Source organism: Anolis sagrei, chromosome 5, assembly GCF_037176765.1.
Source record: "Anolis sagrei isolate rAnoSag1 chromosome 5, rAnoSag1.mat, whole genome shotgun sequence".
Lineage (NCBI taxonomy): Eukaryota > Metazoa > Chordata > Lepidosauria > Squamata > Dactyloidae > Anolis > Anolis sagrei.
The window spans coordinates 88,616,373-88,633,585 of record NC_090025.1 but is presented as its reverse complement, the minus strand read 5'-3'; the positions used below and the strand labels follow the sequence as shown (position 1 = coordinate 88,633,585).

The following is a 17,213-nucleotide window of genomic DNA, read 5'->3' as shown; positions in this document are numbered from 1 at the left end:
CATAACTGTCATTTTGCTGCAGTTATGAATAGTAATGTAAATATCTGATATGCAGGATGTATTTTCATACACTGGACCAAATTTGGCACAAATACCCAATACACCCAAATTTGAATACTGGTGGGATTGGGGGAGAGTATTGATTTTGTCCTGTGGGAGTTGTAGTTGCTGGATTTATAGTTCACCTAAAATCAAAGTGCATTCTGATCTCCACTAACGATGAAATTGAATCAAACTTGGCACACAGGGTTTGGTGGGCACTGACCTTGAGTTTTGGGAGTTGTAGTTCACCTACATCCAGAGAGCACTGTGGATTCAATCAATGATGGATCTGGACCAAACTTGGCATGAATTTTCAATATGCCCAAATGCAAATACTGGTGGAGTTAGGGGAAAATAGACCTTGTCATTTGGGAGTTGTAGTTGCTGGGATTTATAGTTCACCTACAATCAAAGAGCATTTTGAACCCTACTAACGATTGAATTGGGCCAAACCTCCCACACAAAACCTCCATGACCAACAGAAAATACTGTGTTTCCTGGTGGTCTTTGGTGAGCCCTCTGACACCCCCTCGCGACCCCTCCAGGGGTCCCGACCCCCAGGTTGGGAAACACTGGCTTAAGCAAAACATTTTTGTGAATTTAGGGTATGCAGAGTTATATGGGCATTGATTGGTTTAATTATTTCTTCTCATTGGGACACACCATGCATGTAGCTGAAGTTCCTCAAGCCCCCCCCCCCCCCGAAATTCTCATGGTGGTCCGCGAGTAGGCCTTACTGGTACATTATTTAAACTGTTATGTTTATTCATATCATGATCTGATCACCATGCTCAATATATCCCATATGCATGGGGGTATTGGGGTAACGATACAAAAGGTTTGCTAGGGTAGACCCTCTTTATTTATTATTTATTTATTTAAAAGTTTTGTATACCGGCCTTCTCACCTCTCTTGAGGGACTCTTTCACTCAGACTCAACCCTCCCCCCGAATCAAACTCAGCTCCCCCCCCTCCCCCCCGAAATCAAAATCCTGGCTACGGGCCTGGGACACACTAAGCATCATTGTTTTGAGAGGTGAACTAAATAACTGTGCGAAATGTGTGAAATGTTTTCAGGGTGAACTCAAGAAGGTAGTGTAAACTGACATATGTGCAGTTTAGATGCGTTTTTCGTCTAGCTTAGGATAGATATATTGTCATGTAAGACAAAAATGCATTCATGTTTTTGATCTTTAGAAATTTCACTTACTTCAGTCTTGTTAACTTTTTTAAAAAAATATTTTATTATTATTTTTATCCCATCCTCTTCTTCCCAGAGCTCTTTGAGGATGTTATTTTTTTGTTTTTCCTTTCTTTATTTCAATTATTATCTTATATATTTTACTAGTTATTCCTTTCAAATTTTCATGCTTCTCTACAACCCTTCCATTTTGTATTATTTGTTCAAATTGGTTAAGCTTACTTCCGTTTTTATTATTTCCCCCCCAATTTTTAAACCATTGTTCTAATTGTATATAATGGAACCATGTCAGTTTTATTTCTCTAAATTCTTCCATAATCATTTCCTTCTTCGTTCCAACCTTTATCCAATCCCCTATTTTGTCTAATTTTTTCCCTTTTTATCCATTACTTTTTTAAAAAATTTTTTGGAAATTTCTTTTCCATTACAATTGGGGTTATTACTGAGCAGGGTCGTAGCCAGAAAAGAATTTCGGGAGGGGTTGAAATTTTCGGGGGGGAGGGGGGTTGAAAATTTAACGGGGGGGGGGAGGTTGAAACCTGCCTCCTAGCTCATGCTGAAGCAAAGAGCACAGCAGGGGACAGAGCAGCCTTTAATAGCCTGCAGCTCCGCCCCTGTCAACCACCTCCACCAAGTCCGGCCTCCTTAATGAGAGCATTCAACACACACACACCACAATGACAGTAATAATAATAATAATAAACCTTTATTTGTACCCCACTACCATCTCCCGGAGGACTCGGTGTGGCTTACAAGAGGCCGAGCCCAAATACAACAGTAAAAACAACAACAATACAGCAAAATAACTCAAAAACAAGGCAATAACATTAACAACACACCATGACGCAATTGAAATCTGTGGCAGGGCCAAATGTAATAATTAAAATTTTAAAGTGCTGGGCATGACCAGGTGAAAAGGGTAGGTGTTTGGAGGGGGATGGGCATGCAGTTATCCTGGCTGGGGCTTGCCTGATGTCCTTAGGGAGAGAGTTCCAGAGTCGAGGGGCCACCACCGAGAAAGCCCTATCCCTCGTCCCCGCCAATTGCACTTGTGATGCAGGTGGGATCGTGAGTAGGGCCTCTCCAGATGAACAAAGAGATCGTGTGGGTTCGTACACAGAGATGTGGTCACGCAGGTAGGCGGGTCCCAAACAGTGTGAATAAATTGTCAATATTTGCCTGAGATAGTGCTTGCAGTTCTGGAGGGACTCTTAATTTTTTGCATCTCATAAACTTAGCATGGGGATTTGGTTAACCAGTTAAAATTCATGAGTAAACCAGGTTTTTAAAAAAATCTGAAACATTTCGGGGGGGGGGGGTTGAACCCCTAACACCCCCCCCCCCCTTGCTACAGGCCTGTTACTGAGCAAAATAAAGGATGAGTATTGTACAATTATTATTTTCCCTTTTCTTGGGTTTTACTTTGCTTTCCCTTAATGTCTCAAGCCTGTTAAATTTTCACTTTGCCCACCCTTCATTTGCACTAGAGAACATGTTCTATCTAAACTCTTTCTGAAGCATTGTCTGATTCAAAACATTCGACGGAATGATTTATTTCCTAGTTCAACAAATGACCTGTAGTGATAGCTTGGGATTGCTAGGGAGTTTTTGGAAGTAGATTCATTTGCACAAATGAAATCACAGTACTAGAGACTTAGTTCTAATAGCCTGTGATTAATGGTTTCCAGCATTTCAGATGCTCTCAGTAATTTATCTTTGAAATTGCATTGCCTGGGAATATAAACAAAAACACATGCTTTGTATTCTAATAAAATAATGCAGGTAGATTACAGAGCGCATGCTTTTAAATGCTTTCATTCGTGGTCCAGTGCTTGAGATGTGCAACCTGGCCCCAATTAGCAGCACACCTTTTGAATGTACACTAAAAGGAAGTTTCCATTACACTTTGCTTACTATGTTAGCAGCCACCTACATAGCTACTCCAGTTGTAAAATAAAAGGGGAGATCTAAAATTAGTGCCTCATTAAAGTTAAGTAGTGCAATTCTATCTACTGTTAATCACAGTTACCTGAGATCCAAGAATAATGACTACCAGTGGAGAAATTAAAATATATTCAATAGGGCTGGGCGGTTTCGTTTCGTAATTTCGTAATTCGTTAAAAATTCGTAATTTTTTTTTGTTACGAAGCGATAACGAACCATTCAGGAGCATCTAAAAAACTTAACGAATTTTTCAATTCGTTTTGTAATTGCTTCGTATTCGTTTCGTATTCATTTCGAAATCATTTCGAAATCGTTTCGAAATCGTTTCGTTATTATTTCCATATAGCTGTTGTTTGTTTAATCAGTGAAATAAATAAATAAATATCACACCAACAGTCAACAACAGAGGGAGAGGGAAGCTTCAGAAGTTCCCCCTGTCCCATATGGAGGTTTTTTAGCGTATTGCACGGTCGCGTCCGCCATTAACGAATCGATTCGTATTCGTTTCATATTCGTTTCGTATTGTTTCGTAATTTTACGAAATTTCGTAAATATCGAACTTTCTTAAAGAAAAAATTCGGAATTCTTTTAAATATTGAAACACAAAAACCCCCAAAAAACGAATCGAGTTTAGAAACAATTTTTTCCGTGGTTGCCCAGCCCTAATATTCAACATTATGGCAAAATGTTATTGCAAGAAACAATACAAACTCCATAGATAAGAAAAGGCTAAAAAGGGCTCCCTATCAGCCGTCACCACCCGCAGCTCCTTCAGAGTCAAGCCAGTCACTTCAAGGATACCCAGCATCTATTTTGCTTTTGGTAGGACCCTCTTCCTTTTTCCTTCCATTTTCCCCAGCATCATTGTCTTCTCCAAGCTTTCCTATCTTCTCATTTTGTGGCCAAAGTACTTCATCTTTGCTTTTAATATCTTTCCCTCCAATGAGCAGTCGGGCTTTATTTCCTGAAGTATGGACTGGTTGGATTTTCTTGCAGTCCAAGGCACTCTCTGAATTTTTCTCCAACACCACAATGTAAAAGCATAAGGAAGACTTCGCTCAGTCTTCCTTATGGTCCAGCTCTCACATCCGTAGGTTACTACGGGGAATACTATTGCTTTAACTATGAGGATCTTTGTTGCCAATGAGATGTCTCTACTCTTCACTATTTTATTGAGATTGGTCATTGCTCTCCTCCCAATAAGTAAATGTCTCTGGCTCATTAAAATAAAATGTCTACTGGCTCATTAAAATATTTGCCACTTGGCTATGTATCTATTCAGCTAAAACCACAAGGACTTTCTTAACAGCCCATTCTGTTCCATGACTGTGCTTACGAACCCACATGATCTCTTCGATCTTCCGGAGAGGCCCTCCTCTTGCTCCCGCCTCTATCGCAAAAGCGACTGGTGGGGACGAGAGAGAAGGCCTTCTCTGTAGTGGCCCCTTGGCTCTGGAATTCGCTCCCCAGAGATATTAGGCAAGCCCCCTGTAATAAGAATGAGGGACACAGGGGATGTGTAATGGTAGGTTTGCTGCCACCACCCCAAATGACAGTTTGGGGAATTGTCTTGTCATTATACTTGAGGTAAAATGTCCCTATACACAGGTTCTTCCTTTCGGCTCCTGTTTTTGTGACTGAACTGTGGAGATGTGGAAGCTGACTAGATCTAACTTTTTATGATAAAATAAGGCTGAGGCAGATTAACGGTAAACTAGAGAACAGGTTTATTGAAATATTTGAAGCAGACAACTCATTACTGAGAGGTACAACACGTAGTTTGTTTCTGAAGCACAGACTTATCAAGCAAATGGTTTCTTTAGAAGGAGTAACTTTTTCTTAACATGAGTTACTTTCCTCACACTATCCTGTAACATGTAACAGTGCGAGTCTTGGACCAGCCGCCCCTGGCTGCCTTCCTAGAGTATCTAGGTTTTCCCTGGACTACTCTAAACTTTAGGGAAATAAACCCACTTGTATTCTATCCCAATACAAGCAAACAAGTCTTCACCTTGACTGCCCTAGTCAAACTACACAGAAGCCCTTGCTCTTTATTTATTCCCTAACAGTCTAATTCCTAGCTCACTCAGAAACTCTCTTCTCCCTGTCTGAAATCCTAATCTCCTCTCCCTCAGATCAAATCCTTCTCTCTCCCAGATCAAATCCTTCTCTCTCCCTCCTGTCAGAAATGACAGCCTCTTTTTCACTCTCCTTCAACTCCTCCCCTTGGGGCCTAAACCAATCAGGAGCTAGCTGACTCCTCCCCTTGCCTCTCTGCCTATACCAACATGTCAGCTATCCTGAGCTGCCTTCCCAACATGGAGGCCAGCTCACTGACTTCCAGGCTGCGGCCTACAAAGCAAAGGTATGAGTTCATTACATCCCCACTCTGGCAATCTTCAGGAAGAGCCTGAAAACTTGGCTATTCCAATGTGCCTTCAGTGATTGATTACATGATAATCTCTAACCAAACTCTGCATAAAATGCCTCAGTAGCACTTTATTCTCTTGTTGTGCAATTAAATCCTACCTCATCCCCCAGAGCCCCTCCCTGATATTTTACACTGCCCTATCTCCCAGTGTTTTAAAATTTTAATCCTTGAATTTGGCCCTGCCCATGGTGATTATTTTTAATGTCGTAATGAAATGTCGTAATGTTTTGACTATTGATTGTTGTATCGTTTATATACATTGGTTTTGTATTTTACTTCAATGCAATGTAGATTCACATAATGCAATTCATGCAATGTAGACATATAATGCAGTTAAATTAAATGTAAACTCATATAATGCAGTTCATGCAATGTAGTTTAATAGTTTAAAATTCTGTACAAAAGCAATAGCTTGTAAGAGGGTTGAACGGGACTCAGCGAATGCGCCAGCTGCGCCCGTATCTTGGGAAGTCTGACTTGGCCACGGTAGTCCATGCTCTGGTTACATCCCGCTTAGACTACTGCAACACTCTCTACGTGGGGTTGCCTTTGAAGACGGCCCGGAAGCTCCAACTGGTCCAGCGTGCAGCAGCCATGATACTAACAGGAGCGGGACGTAGGGAGCATACAACCCCCCTGCTGTACCAGCTCCACTGGCTGCCGATCTGCTACCGGGCTCAATTCAAGGTGCTGGCATTGGCCTATAAAGCCCTAAACGGTTCCGGCCCAAAATACCTAACTGACCGCCTCTCGGCCTATGAGCCCACGAGGACTTTGATATCTTCCGGGGAGGCCTTGCTCTCGATCCCTCCCACCTCACAGGCACGGCTGGTGGGGACGAGAGATAGGGCCTTCTCGGTGGTGGCTCCTCGGCTGTGGAACACCCTTCCCGTGGACATCAGGCTAGCCCCCTCCCTGCTAATATTCCGCAGGAAGTTAAAGACCTGGCTATTTAAGAAGGCATTTGATCAAGAAGTGCAATGACTGGCAATTGACCATAGGAATGGAACAACGGAAATAATATCGGATTGTGGCTTGACGATGAGACGATTCGGAATGTAGTAGTAATTTTGTAGTAATGTTGTTGTTTTGATAAGATGTTTTTTATGATTATTTATTTATTTATTTATTTGGGGTTCTTTTACCCCGCCCTTCTCACCCCGAAGGGGACCCAGGGCGGCTTACACAGTAAAGGCACGATTAGATGCCAGCATCACAACAATCATCACAACTTACAGTAAAATTCACAGTTACTAACAGCTTCATGCATTATTCCAGTAAAAAAATCAATAAAATCAATACAAACCTAAATTCCTCCCTTACATTGTCAGTGTTTGCTGTCTCGTAGATCCGCTTTTAATACCATTTCGTCAATCCTGCTGGTCTTTAATTGCCTGGTTGCCCAAAGGCCTGGTCCCATAACCAAGTCTTCACCCTCCTCCTGAAGGAGAGGAGGGATGGTGATGCTCTGATTTCCCCGGGGAGTGAGTTCCACAGGCGAGGGGCCACCACTGAGAAAGCCCTGCTCCTCGTCCCCACCAGCCTCACTTGTGAGAGTGGTGGGGTCGAGAGCAGGGCCTCCCCAGATGATCTCAAGCTCCGAGGTGGGACGTAGCGGGAGATACGTTCGGACAGATACACTGGACCGGAACCGGAACCGTACAGGGTTTTATAGGTCAAGACCAGCACCTTGAATTGAATTATGATGAATTGTAGACTGTTTTGCACTATGCTTTGTAGATTGCACTTGTTTTTTCATGTTGTACACCGCAATGAGTCGCCCCTGGGCTGAGAATTGCGGTATATAAGCGCAATAAATAAAATAATAAATAAATAAATAAATAGATTATTTTATTTTTTGATTTTCCGATATGTTTTTGTGTTATATTGTGTATATTGTATTGATGGGCGTGGCCTCATGTAAGCTGCCCCGAGTTCCCTTGGGGAGATGGTGGCGGGGTATAAATAAAGTTTTTATATTATTATTATTATTATTATTATTATTATTATTATTATTATTGCCTTCTACTCCTTCAGTGGGCAAGAGAAGTGGCCAAAACAGAATTCCGCAGTGTGCAAACACTTCTTGGGTTGATTTGTTTTATATATCTACACCTGAGAATAAAGAAACATTAAGAAGCAGGCAGTGGTTGATCTTATTTTAATTTGCTCTTGAGACCTACATCTGTTAGCAGTTCCAGAAGGTCTTGGGTTCAAAGGTAGTTAACATCTGTGTTCTCTTGAAAACAATTTAACCATCACCTGCCATTGCACTACAAATAACAAACATAAAACAAACACTTCCAAGTGAATAATAAAATGCTAGTCATTCAGAAAGTTCACAGTTGTCTAATATATTGACATTTTCCCCCTTTCCCTTCCTTTAGTAATACCTTCGAAGGGATATGGAATTAATTAAAAGGAGGAAAATCCTGACAAGATAAAGGAGGGCAAAGAAAAATTATGTTACTTATAATTTTTTTTACTCCTTGCAGGCTGGATATAAGGGCATGGCCTCTTAACAGGCTGGAATCTAAAAATAGAGATATTATTAGCATGGGGTCTGTTGAAAATCGCTACCAGTTTGAACCCAGGGCTGTTGAACTATACAATCAATTTGCTTAATGAGTCTGCCAGGCCAGGAAGTGTGCTTATTGTACACACTTAATTGGGCCATTTGAAGATAGCAAAGTAGGGCTATTGTGTCAGACTCAATACTAATGGGACATTGCCCAATTAGCAGAATGACCCCACTTGATATCCTGCATCATATCAAAATACTTCTCTTTCAGTTTTCATTTCTACTGGCAGTGATGGGTGCTCCAGCTCCCACATATGTAGGCATTTAGCACAAGTGGGTTTATTTCCCTAAAGTTTAGAGTAGTCCAGGGAAAACCTAGATACTCTAGGAAGGCAGCCAGGGCGACTGGAGTCTAAGCCAGTTAGGACAAATATGACTCCTACCTCAACTTGGGGGGCTTTGGTTTGTATCTTTTGTCAAGCTGACTTGGCTGACATGCACGTTGGTCTGTTTTACAGATATCCTGACAAAGGCTTTGATGATAATTATTGCCGCAATCCGGATGGTAAGCCAAGGCCGTGGTGTTATACTCTTGACCCCAATACCCCATGGGAGTATTGCAACATTAAACCATGTGGTAAGTTGAACACGAATTTCTTCTGGAGTTCTTTTTGCTTTTCTGTGTTCTCATATCTAGATGCCAATGATCTCTCTGTGGGATGGCACCTTATAACCCCTTTTGGACATGGCTCACATTGTTTCCAGCATGGCTTCCTTCTCATGTTCTCATACTTGATGTTTTTCCCCATTTCTGGTTTTCTTCATATGTCATCATCATCATCATCATCATCATCATATTTAATTTCTAGGGCTGGGCAACCACGGAAAAATTTGTTTCTGAACTCAATTCGTTTTTAGGGGGTTTTTGAGTTTCGATTTTTAAAAAAAATCCGAAATTTTTCTTTAAAAAAGTTCAAAATTTACGAAATTTCAGAAATTACAAAACAATTACGAAACAATTACGAATTGATTCATTAATGGCGGACGCGACCGCGCAATACGCTAAAAAAACCTCCAAATGGGACAGGGGGAACTTCTGAAGCTTCCCTCTCCCTCTGTTGTTGACTGTTGGTGTGATAATTATATTTTTTTTCACTGATAAAACAAACAACAACTATAAAACTTGCACCAGATATGCGGAAATAATAACGAAACGATTTCGAAACGATTTTGAAATGATTACAAAACAATTACAAAACGAATTGAAAAATTCGTTTCAATTTTTAGTTGCTCCTGAATGGTTCAATATTGCTTCGTTATAAAAAAAAATAACGAATTTTAACGAATTACGAAATTAACGAACAAAACCGCCCAGCCCTATTAATTACTTATTAATCTCCCTCCATCCGGGAATGCTCTAGGCGATTTACAGCTAAATTTTAAAAGATAAAATACATACATACAGAATTTAAAAATTAACAGAGATCGAATGCTCTAGTAAAAAGCCAGGTCTTAAGTGCTCTCATAAGCCCTCTCATATAGGGTGGCAAGGAATTCCATAAGGCAGGGGCAGAAATAAAAAAAGCCCTGCGTCTGGTACTTTCCAAGTGCACTTCTCTAGGACCCGGTATATAGAGTAAGTCACATTGAGCTGGTCGTTGCAACCTCCGATGATGGGAGAAGGAGAGGCGGTCCCTAAGGTACGATGGACCCTGGCCGTAAAGAATTTTAAAGGTCAGAACTAACATCTTATACAGGCCACGGTACTCAATTGGAAGCCAATGTAAATGTTGCAGCACTGGTGTTATATGGCATTTCATGGGCGTTCTTGTGAGTAACCTGGCTGCCGCCTTCTGAACAATATGCATAAAAAGGCCCTTATATGATTGCCAAAGAGTGATTGTATTACTAAATACAATTGAATGGCTCCCACCACCACAACCCTCCATGGGTATCTGCTGATAGAATCATAGAATAATAGAGTTGGAAGACACCACATGGGCCATCTAGCCCAATCCCGTCATGCAGGAAAAGCACCATCAAAGTACCCCTGACAGGTGGCCATCCAGCCTCTGCTTAAAAACCTCCAAAAAGGAGCTTCCACCACATGCTGAGGCAGCAAGTTCCGCTGTTGAACAGCTCTTACAGTCAGGAAGTTCTTCGTAATGTTCAATTGGTATCTCTTTTCCTGTAATACAATATAATACTACTAGTAATAAATATAATAATATACAATGATGTAATACAGTAATACTAATATAGTAAATACAATACTACTGATAATATATAATATATTATGATATACTTTATGATGGCATGCCGGGAATGGAAAGAAAACTATACATTTCCAGCTATATTCCCAGTGACCATCAGTATGCCCTATATGTACCTTAATTCCCCAAAATAAGACTCTGGAGACGAGACTAAATTTAACCAATTAAGTTTACTGAAACAATCAAGGTGAATCAAACAAGGTATTACAAAGGTGCAGTTTGATTACTGAATGATATAGAATTAGAATAGTGAAGTACTGATATGAAGTATAAACTCTGAGGTAAGTATAGATATCAGGAGACTATGAGGTATAATGATGGTATGTGTTCTGAGGTAAAAAACAAAACTATATTCTATTAGGTAAGTACTCTTTATGATGGTACAGCTCTCATCGATGAGGCAAGTACATCTATGTTCTTTGAGGCATGTACTGCTCTGATCTTTTAGGCAAATACAATAATCTTTGGCAACTACATCTATGTTCTGATCTATGGGGCAAATACCTCCCTCTATCAGCTCCAGCTCCTCATGCGGGGACATGAGAGAAGCTTCCCACAAGGATGATAAAACATCAAAAATCATCCAGGCGTCCCCTGGGCAACGTCCTTGCAGACGGCCAATTCTCTCACAACAGGAGCGGTTGCTCCTGACACGACCAAAAAAAAAAAGGAATATGTATTCCAGCCCCTGGTAATAATGCAGTGACTTATTGTTTATCACATGTGTAGGTATATTCTTTTTGTGTGATATGTATGGATAATGCTACTATTCAGATTTCATGGGTGGGACTTGTTTGGCTTTTATTTGAGATACATTGCAGGGTATATTCTTTGCCGACACCTGACAAGTCTAGAAAATGCCTAAATTTTATCTAAAGTGGATTTCCGGTGACTCTGCATATCCATATAATCTACCATTCATGGCTTGAAAAAATGCCAACAAATAATATTCCAAAAAACAAAAACCCTCAATTTTTCCATTTTGAATAAGGCACATCATCTGACTGTTCCATTGTATAGAATGGGATGGATTCTGGTGTTCTATGGATTTCGGTTTCCATGGCAGGAGTTGGTGTCCAAAACCAAACCTCCTCCCATTTTTTTCCAAGAGCCCTTTTTTTTTTCTGGAAGCCAAGGTGTTGCTTGTCTTCAGAGTGAAGAATCTTCAAAAAGTCCTAGGGTGCTTCTGAGTTTATAGTAGCAAAATCAGAAAATGAATCTACTAAATCAATGCGTTTCAATTTTGTTGATTTCAGGGTTTATTATGTATATAGTTACTAGCTGTCCCCTGCCATGCATTGCTGTGACCCAGTCTGTGTATATGTGTTTTGTGTGTATATATATGTGTGTATATTTGTACATGTGTGGTTTTGTGCATGTATTGTAATGTATTTTTTTATTTTTTTGCTTTTTAAGTCCCTTCCGCTGTGTTTTTCAGTGTTTTTAATGAGTGATGGTCACTCGTTGGCCTGATAGGTGTATTGTGTCCAAATTTGGTGTCAATTCGTCCAGTGTTTTTGCGTTATGTTAACTAGGCTTGGGTAACCACGGAAAAATTTGGTTCTAAACTCGTTTTGTTTTTAGGGGGCCCTTGCGTTTCATTTTTTTAAAATAATTCCGAAATTTTCCTTTAAAAAATTTCAAAATTTACAACATTTTGTAAAATTACGAATCGATTCGTTAATGGCAGACGAGATTGCGCAATATGCTAAAGAAAAAACCACCTCCAAATGGGACAGGAGGAACTTCTGAAGCTTCCCTCTCCCTCTGCTGTTGACTGTTGGTGTGATAAAACAAACAACAACTATAAAACTTGCACCAGACATGCGAAAATAATTATGAAATAAATTGAAAAAATTGTTTCGAATCTTTATTACTCCTCACACCATTCCTGCATGGCTCAATATTGGATCGTAAGCTAATTTAAATACGAATTAATAACGAATTACGAAATTAACGAACGAAACCGCCCAAGCCTAATGTTAACCCCACAACCAAACATAACATTTCATTTATATAGATTAAAATACTGTATTTATGCCACATTATATCACAAAATCTCTGCTCAGCATTAAGTAATTTAAAATTTAAAACAATAAAAAGTAATTCAGATACTCTAAACTACTGGATAATTCAAAAATGTTTCCAAGGTTTAAATAATTTTAAACAGAATGTTAAAAGTTAAAACAGTCTATAATAGTGATTTTTTAAAAGTTTGTATAAAATCATTAGTCTCCAAATTTTTAAAATAATACCCAAACTTGGCCCACGAATGAAACCAAGACTGGTGGAAGTTGTTCCTACAAGAGGTAGGATTCCACAATCCAAGTATCTGCATTGCTATTAAGTGTAGGGCTTCTTTGGGGTTAATACATGGTTACCCTCACACTGTTTATGGAGTACAGGCAATATGTGGTAAAATAGGTTAGCCTAGCCAAAACTACTTAAGGTGGCAAAAATCAGAGAAACAACTATTACATGGTCTGTTTAGCAGCTCTTATTTTTATGTTAGCAGTTAATATGTTGAACAGGACATAAATACCTCTCCTGAGGATGCAAACATCTGGTGCCTTTATTGCTGTCTGGACTTTATGCTACCTAACTTCTAAACCTAATTGATCAAAGACTCAAATTTGTTCACTTGACACATATGAAATATTTTTATCCTGCCCTTCTCTGACGGGATCCTGGAATGAGTGGCTACATGTAATCCCATTGGCTTTTAAGAAAGCTTTCCCCTTTCTTTGAACTTAATTGCTCATAAATCTGAGTCAAAAACAGTAAAATGAATGATAAATAAAGGTTTGGCACATTGAATCAGTGTGCCTACAAATAAAACTATCTGTTGAGAAATACTTGTGCCAAAATTCACTGGTAGTAGTAGCTAGCAGGAGTAATACTATTTCCATGATTATCACCAATAATTACTTAAATGTTTGTTTTAAAATTATAATATGCAGTAAAGAAATGCACTGATTATCACTGGACAACATATTTTGGTGACTCAAATGTTAGACCTATTTCTGGGTATATTTGACCCATTGATTTTAAAAATGGCAATAGTTTCCCCTTATCAGCCGAGACACAGAATATCTGCCATATATCAGTATTTATCTGCTCACCCATAGAAAATCATGATATGCATATCTAAAAACTAGAGTGGTTGTGGTCTATCCAATGCAATTTTCTGAATCAGTGCCCAAATAACCCCAGGAATAGGTCTAAAAAAACAAAATACCAAGAAATTTGTTTTTGGTTGGGCTGTGTTATTGAAGCTGCTTGGTCTTGCTTTTAAATCTTCTCTCTCTTAATTGTTAACAAAAAATCAATGACAACAATACCAAAACATACACCAGTTGGCCTTAAGGTTAGCCAGATACAACTTCCTTATTGCAGTTGCTCCACTGGCTAATGGTCTCTTTCTGAGCACAATAAAAACATTGATTTATCATCTATAAAGCCCTTAACAGCTCAGACCCAGGTTGTCTGGAGGAATGAGCCTATTTCAGGGAGGATCTCCTCTCTATCTCACCATCTTCACAGGCATATATTCTTCTCAGTCTTTGAAATTGTCTCTCTCTAACTTCCTCCTTGCTGTCCTTGTGTTGAAAAATGAAAACAAATATTTTGAACTGACCATAAGGGCTTTTAACAATTTACATTTCTACCAACTTTGTCTGGGATTCTATGTAATCTGAATCTACTGATTTGTAATCTAGAGTTGCAGATCCATAATTGCTCCATATTCAATAACCATGAATAGCCATGCTCAAGATGTTATTGCCATGATCATAAACTCCTTTCTAAGCCTACTTTATCCAAGCTGGGGGGGGGGGGGGAGCCACACCGATGACCTCATCATACAGGCCACTCTACACATTGTGGCAAATCAATGCCCAGTGTGGGACATGGGGAACCCATCACATGGCTTCCCCTCTACCTCATCTCTTTGGAAGCTTTTAAACAGAGGCTGGATGGCCATCTGTCAGGGGTGATTTGAATGCAATATTCCTGCTTCTTGGCAGGGGGTTGGACTAGATGGCCCATGAGGCCTCTTCCAACTCTTTGATTCTATGATTCTATGATTCATGGGGGAAGCACCTGCCATCTGCTTCCCCCCATTGATTCCAATTGAACACAGGAAGCCTCCCATGTTGCTGCCACAGTGGTGTATGCGGGATATAGTTTTGTGACGGAGCTCCACCAGAAGAAGTTCTACACCATGGGATGGAAGCTGGTGGGCTCCATTGCAAATCTATAGAGGATATGGCGTATGCTGCTGAAAGTTACCCTGTCTCATGGGGTTCTCGGTAATAGAGGTCTATCCATCTGGTGATAATTGGAGTATGGTATTTTCTCAACTTTTCCACCACTGAACAAGGCCGTGGCAATTAGAAGTAGGACCCTCATCACAGTTCCTTGTCACGGAATCAATTGCTACTGTGGTGGAAACATCCATGTCCTATTTCAGAATTGCTGCTGCCTAGTACAGCAGGTTTGGGGAAGTCAGGCCATAAGAGATTGCTTAGTTTCACACATATAATGAAGGCCTATGTGGTCCAAATAAAGTGGACTCATCTGATAATTGCCTTGAGGAGTTCACATGATTTACAACTGGTCTCACAGCAGAAGCATTGCTTCCAGCTGGTATTCCAGAACAGGAATAGGAAATGACCGCAGTGTTTTTGAAGTGTGAAAAGCTGGATTGGATAGGATTTGGTTTGATTCAATGTCCACATGTTGATAAACCCACTGCTGTGTGGGCAGTAAAGAAAAGTCATTGCATACGGCAGGGACGCGGCCACTGCCATTTTTGAGCTCCCCCCCCCCCCCCCCACCATATGCAGCAGCCGCAGATTCTCCAATCCGGATTGGAAGTTTCAGCACCCGCTTTATAAGATGACTCCCGGCATATAAGATAACCCCCACGTATAAGGCTACTCCCGCGTATAAGACAACACCTGACTTAAGAAGATTTTCTTGGGTTAAAAAGTAGTCTTATATGCCAGAAAATACGGTAATTAGATAGTGGATTTATTCCGTGCCTCATTTGAGGAGCTCCTATTTCCCAGGATGCTGTTCTCAGCAGTCCATGCCAGGTTGAGTGTAGCTTGCAGAGCCATCTGCAAAAAGTCTTGAGACAGAAAAATGTGCTTTCCAGATATTTTACTCAACAGAGAATTTTGATATCGGATCTACAGGAGCATAACTATTCTTCATTGTGCATCAATATTGGCTTAATAAAATCCTTGGAATATTTAAATAAGGGGATTTATTCCTTGCTTCGAATTAGTAACATTTGTCTTGATCCATAATTGTATGTGATCTCCATATGACATCCTGCATCCTTCACTGCCAAGGCACTAATCTGTCTGTCTAATTTTCCATGCATGAGTACCTCTTTTGACTCAGAGGGGACTAGTGACTTAAGATGTAAATGGATTTATAATAGATTTTGTCTAGCTCATGTTTTTGTGACCGGGGTTACAACAACAAACGATGTCTATTGGAGAATTGCTTTTGTATCTGACAGCAGGCTCTACATTGAAATGTATCAGGTTTAAACTGTGGGCTCTAAGTGTACAAACAGATGTGCATCCACATAATTGCATTGGATTTATACATTTTGAATTGTGGGCATTTCATAGCAGGATGTCTTAATACAGTCTTTGTAAGGACAGGAGAAAATTCCAAGTTGTCTTGGCTTGGGAATGGAGGAGGGTATGTATCCTACCAGAAAACTAATCAGGAATGGGGAAAAAGTGGTGCAGTCTTGGAATTCTCAGTCTCAGCAGGAAGGAAACCATGTGTTTGGATGTCTCACCCTCTTAGGTCCTGGTTGCTTGCAAATAGAAATATTAACATCACAGTAATGTTTGAACAACGTAACAGATTTCACAATGTAATATACCAAAACCACCTAGCCTTAGGTTACTTGCTTGTTGCTGTGGGAGGGATTTGTGGTGAATTCAACCTCAGCAACTGTTGTTTTGAAATTGATGACAAGGATGATATGATCACTGAGATCACTAACAAAATGAAGACTTTGGCACCTTAGATGTAGAGACTGGTAATAGCATTTTGATGTAGTTGATTTTGATCCATTGGGTCAAATTGAGGCTTCAAAAGGCGCAAATGGTATCTTGATAAATTAAATTGTTGTAAACAGGACATTTGCTTTCCTGGACTGTTTTGATAACCATATGATCAAAAGCGTCATGTGCAGGATGAAGGGAGGAAAAGACAAGATGAAAGACAGTGAGAGTATGAGAACAGAAGAATGTGGGAGGTGTGAAATGTCCTTAGAAATTCTATAAAGCCCAATTAGGCTTGGGCGGTTTCGTTCGTTAATTTCGTAATTTGTTATTAATTCATATTTAAATTAGCTTACGATCCAATATTGAGCCATGCAGGAATAGTGTGAGGAGTAAATTAGATTCGAAACAATTTTTTCAATTTATTTCGTAATTATTTCGTTATTATTTCGTAATTATTTTGTAATTATTTTCGCATGTCTGGTGCAAGTTTTATAGTTGTTGTTTGTTTTATCACACCAACAGTCAACAACAGAGGGAGAGGGAAGCTTCAGAAGTTCCCCCTGTCCCATTTGGAGGTTTTTTTAGCATATTGCGCAATCGCGTCCGCCATTAACGAATCAATTCATAATTATTCGAAATTTCGTAAATTTCGAAATTTTTAAAAGGAAAATTTCGGACTTCTTTAAAAAAAACAAAACGCGATAGACCCCTAAAAACGAAACGAGTTTAGAAACAAATTTTTCCGTTGTTACCCAAGCCTAAG

General features: G+C 39.8%; 1 protein-coding gene across 5 annotated transcripts in view; it reads left to right on the top strand.

Annotated features, from left to right (window-relative positions):
* Window positions 1-17,213, top strand: part of HGF (hepatocyte growth factor) — a 106,063-nt gene that overhangs the window by 49,720 nt on the left and 39,130 nt on the right. For all 5 annotated transcript variants that reach the window (XR_010910021.1, XM_060778300.2, XM_060778298.2 and 2 more), the window contains exon 7: window positions 8,658-8,776. Coding sequence is in view for 4 of the 5 variants with exons in the window: in XM_060778300.2 (XP_060634283.2) it covers window positions 8,658-8,776 (119 nt within the window). In the remaining variant the exon portion in view is untranslated. The remainder of the gene's footprint in view (window positions 1-8,657; window positions 8,777-17,213) is intronic.